Source organism: Macrobrachium nipponense, chromosome 11, assembly GCF_015104395.2.
Source record: "Macrobrachium nipponense isolate FS-2020 chromosome 11, ASM1510439v2, whole genome shotgun sequence".
NCBI classification, from domain to species: domain Eukaryota; kingdom Metazoa; phylum Arthropoda; class Malacostraca; order Decapoda; family Palaemonidae; genus Macrobrachium; species Macrobrachium nipponense.
The window spans coordinates 83,920,803-83,923,562 of NC_061087.1; the positions used below are offsets into that span (position 1 = coordinate 83,920,803).

Below are 2,760 nucleotides of genomic sequence, written 5' to 3' on the forward strand. Positions count from 1 at the left end.
TACGTTGATTACTGAGGTAGAAAGTAAAAAATAAATTTTCTTCTGTCTCATCATATTTATTATTTTTAACTGAAAATGTTAAAAAACAATCTAAAACTTTAACCATTAATAGCTATGTTATTTTATAGCTTATTCCTCGTAAAAAATCTTTAGTAGATATATCATTATTTGTGTGCTTGCTAATCAAGTTTTTCAGTCTATCGTTAATTTCCTTAGTCTTTCTTTTGACAGGTAATTGCTGCCCACTGATATACGCAATTAGATTGCTTCTCTGAAGTGCTTCTTCTTTTTTAATTCCTTGAAAAAGGAGCAGTGTCATACATTCCCTGAATAGCACGATGCCATCCCTCTAACTTGTTATTTGTCCTTGTTCTGTCGTTTTGTGTTCTTTCCCGGACGTTCCACAATTCGATGGGAAATAAGTGTATTCTTCCTCTTCTCTGTCGTCTACCAATGTATGTGTCTTCGAAATAGTCATATAATATTTGCATTTCTTCATCCAATTGTAAACGTTCGAGGTCTTCATTTAGCTCTTCGAATGCATCTGTCACTTCATCTGGATTTAGAAACGCAAAAGCAGCCAGCATCTTGCAATAAAGACGGCAGTTGGCATCAGATATATGGCTATTTGATAATCCCGTGATTTGTATTTTTCTCCATATTGACTGTGATAGATGAAAGAAACATCCATTTATGTTTGCATCAGGATACACTGTCATGAAAGCATTGATAGCAGACTTTTCAAAATCTAAGGTTACGTTTTCAGGGTCACAGTCTGGGCGTTTGTCTTTCAAAATCTGAAATACTCGTTCATACGTTGACTGAGCCTTATCAGGCATCATAACATAAACACAGGGAAAAAGAAAGCTTTCTCTAACAACATGGATCGTATATAATTGATAAAATATTCTAGGAACGACTTTGAAAGTGCCATCACACATCCACATTTTTGAATTAGCAAGTTGATCGAGCAAATGCTGGCTTGCAAATATGATTATTCGTTTTGAATCGCTTGTTGCATCACTCAGTAAGAAGGGTTCTGTATTTCCGTTTATAGTAAAAGTTTTAAATTCTTCTGGAATGATCAATTCGTTGATTGATAAAGGTTCAGGAAAATGGCCTTCAACCTTACGTCTACGTTGAATACGTTTTTGGAGCGCTCTTTTTTTAGGGACATTAGCCATTGCTTCGTCATCCAGCTCTTGTACTACAACAGCAATAACTCTTCGTGGTGGTGCACTACAATTTGAAGCGTGCTCATTCATTTTCCATAGAGCAATTCTAACTTTGCCTCGCGGGATCTGGGGCATGATTATGTTCTTGTCCAATTTTTACTTCACACTTTTCTTGGTAGTTCGGCGCAGTTTTCAATGTTCCTCTACAATCCTTCATTACACATCTCCAGTTCTGGCTAGTTTTATTCGTTGTATTTTTTCGGTACAAATATCCATCGTAGTTAAGTAAATCTTTTCCTTTCTGGGACTTTATAACTTCCATGATGAAGGGTGGAATACTATTAACTTTTTTCTCCATAGATAAGAAAAAGATTAAAGAAAATGAAGTAGAAATAACACTCCATTTTCTTGAAACTAGTTATTTTGGTTAACAGCTCTTTTTGTACCAGCTCAAATGTATAACTAGCTATTTTGTCACATTAGCGATTTTGGTACTAGCTATTATGGAACTAGCCATTTTGTCGCACTAGCTCAATTGTACTAGCTCTTTTGGGCCTAGCTCTTTTGGAACTAGCTATAATGTCGCATACTCATAAAGACCACGAGTGCCACGAGAGCTTGGTGGCTCTGTTAACTACCTGGACCTCCTAAGCCCCTTATTTCTCTTCTTTCTTGATTGCCTTTGAACCATAGGGTGAGGTTTCCTAGGTTGGGGTCCACAATACAACTATCCCCCAAGACCTAGACCTGAATTGAACGTGGGTGTTAGGTCAACTGGCGAAACAGGCACTGAGTTAGCCATTGCCTTGGCTGCTGTCAGCCTGGGTATTGATGGTTCTAACTAGTCCTGATAGCTTTTGTGGTATGACTTGCACATTGGTAACCAGCTTAAATAGGACTTCTCGGAGATGGTCGTCCACCAGAATCTTACCTTCTGGGGACAGTGGTGAAGGAGAGCAAGCTGTAAGTGTGAGAGTCTTGCAGGTTACAAGGATGAACTCAGGCACAGGTTGTGAGACTGCACTGGGGGACGAGCTTCCACTGTGAACAAAGGAATCTGGAAAAGGCCCTACTGAACCTCAGGCTGGCTCTTGGCTGGTCACTGGTAGCTGGACCAGACTGGTCAGACCGGTAGATGAGACCAGAGCTGGACTGGGAATCGACAGCATGTGCTGGCACTGGCACTAAGACAGGCTCAGACACAGGATTTGGAGAAGAGACGTAAGCTGCCTTGAGGCCAAGAGGGCTGGACATCCAAGTTTGTACATTTTGCAAAGAACCAGAATTCAGCTCTGGTGTGGGCTCAACAACCGGGCAGAGCACTACACTACCCAGGCACAGGCACTGGCGGCAGCTAAACGGCAGGGTTGGAGTGATTATCAACACCTGACAGAGACTCTGAAGGGGCAGGACCCAGGAGGGCCTGGGGTTGGGGCTCAGGAGAGAGATCCTGTCCCAGGAGGAGGTCATAGGCTCGAGGGATCTTGTGGCTACTCCAAGCATACAAATACTACTTTCGTGAGGCCTTGTGTAAACTTCCAATTATTAATGCCTACAATAGTTCAATTATGGCCTTATGAGGGAT

The 2,760-nt window shown here is 41.1% G+C and overlaps 1 protein-coding gene across 1 annotated transcript; it reads right to left on the reverse strand.

Annotated features, from left to right (window-relative positions):
- Positions 1–290: 290 nt before the first annotated feature.
- On the reverse strand, positions 291–1,265 carry LOC135209260 (uncharacterized). The gene has a single exon (XM_064241969.1). The coding sequence runs from the start codon at positions 1,263–1,265 to the stop codon at positions 291–293; it is 975 nt and encodes a 324-aa protein (XP_064098039.1).
- Between the last annotated feature and the right edge of the window lie 1,495 nt (positions 1,266–2,760).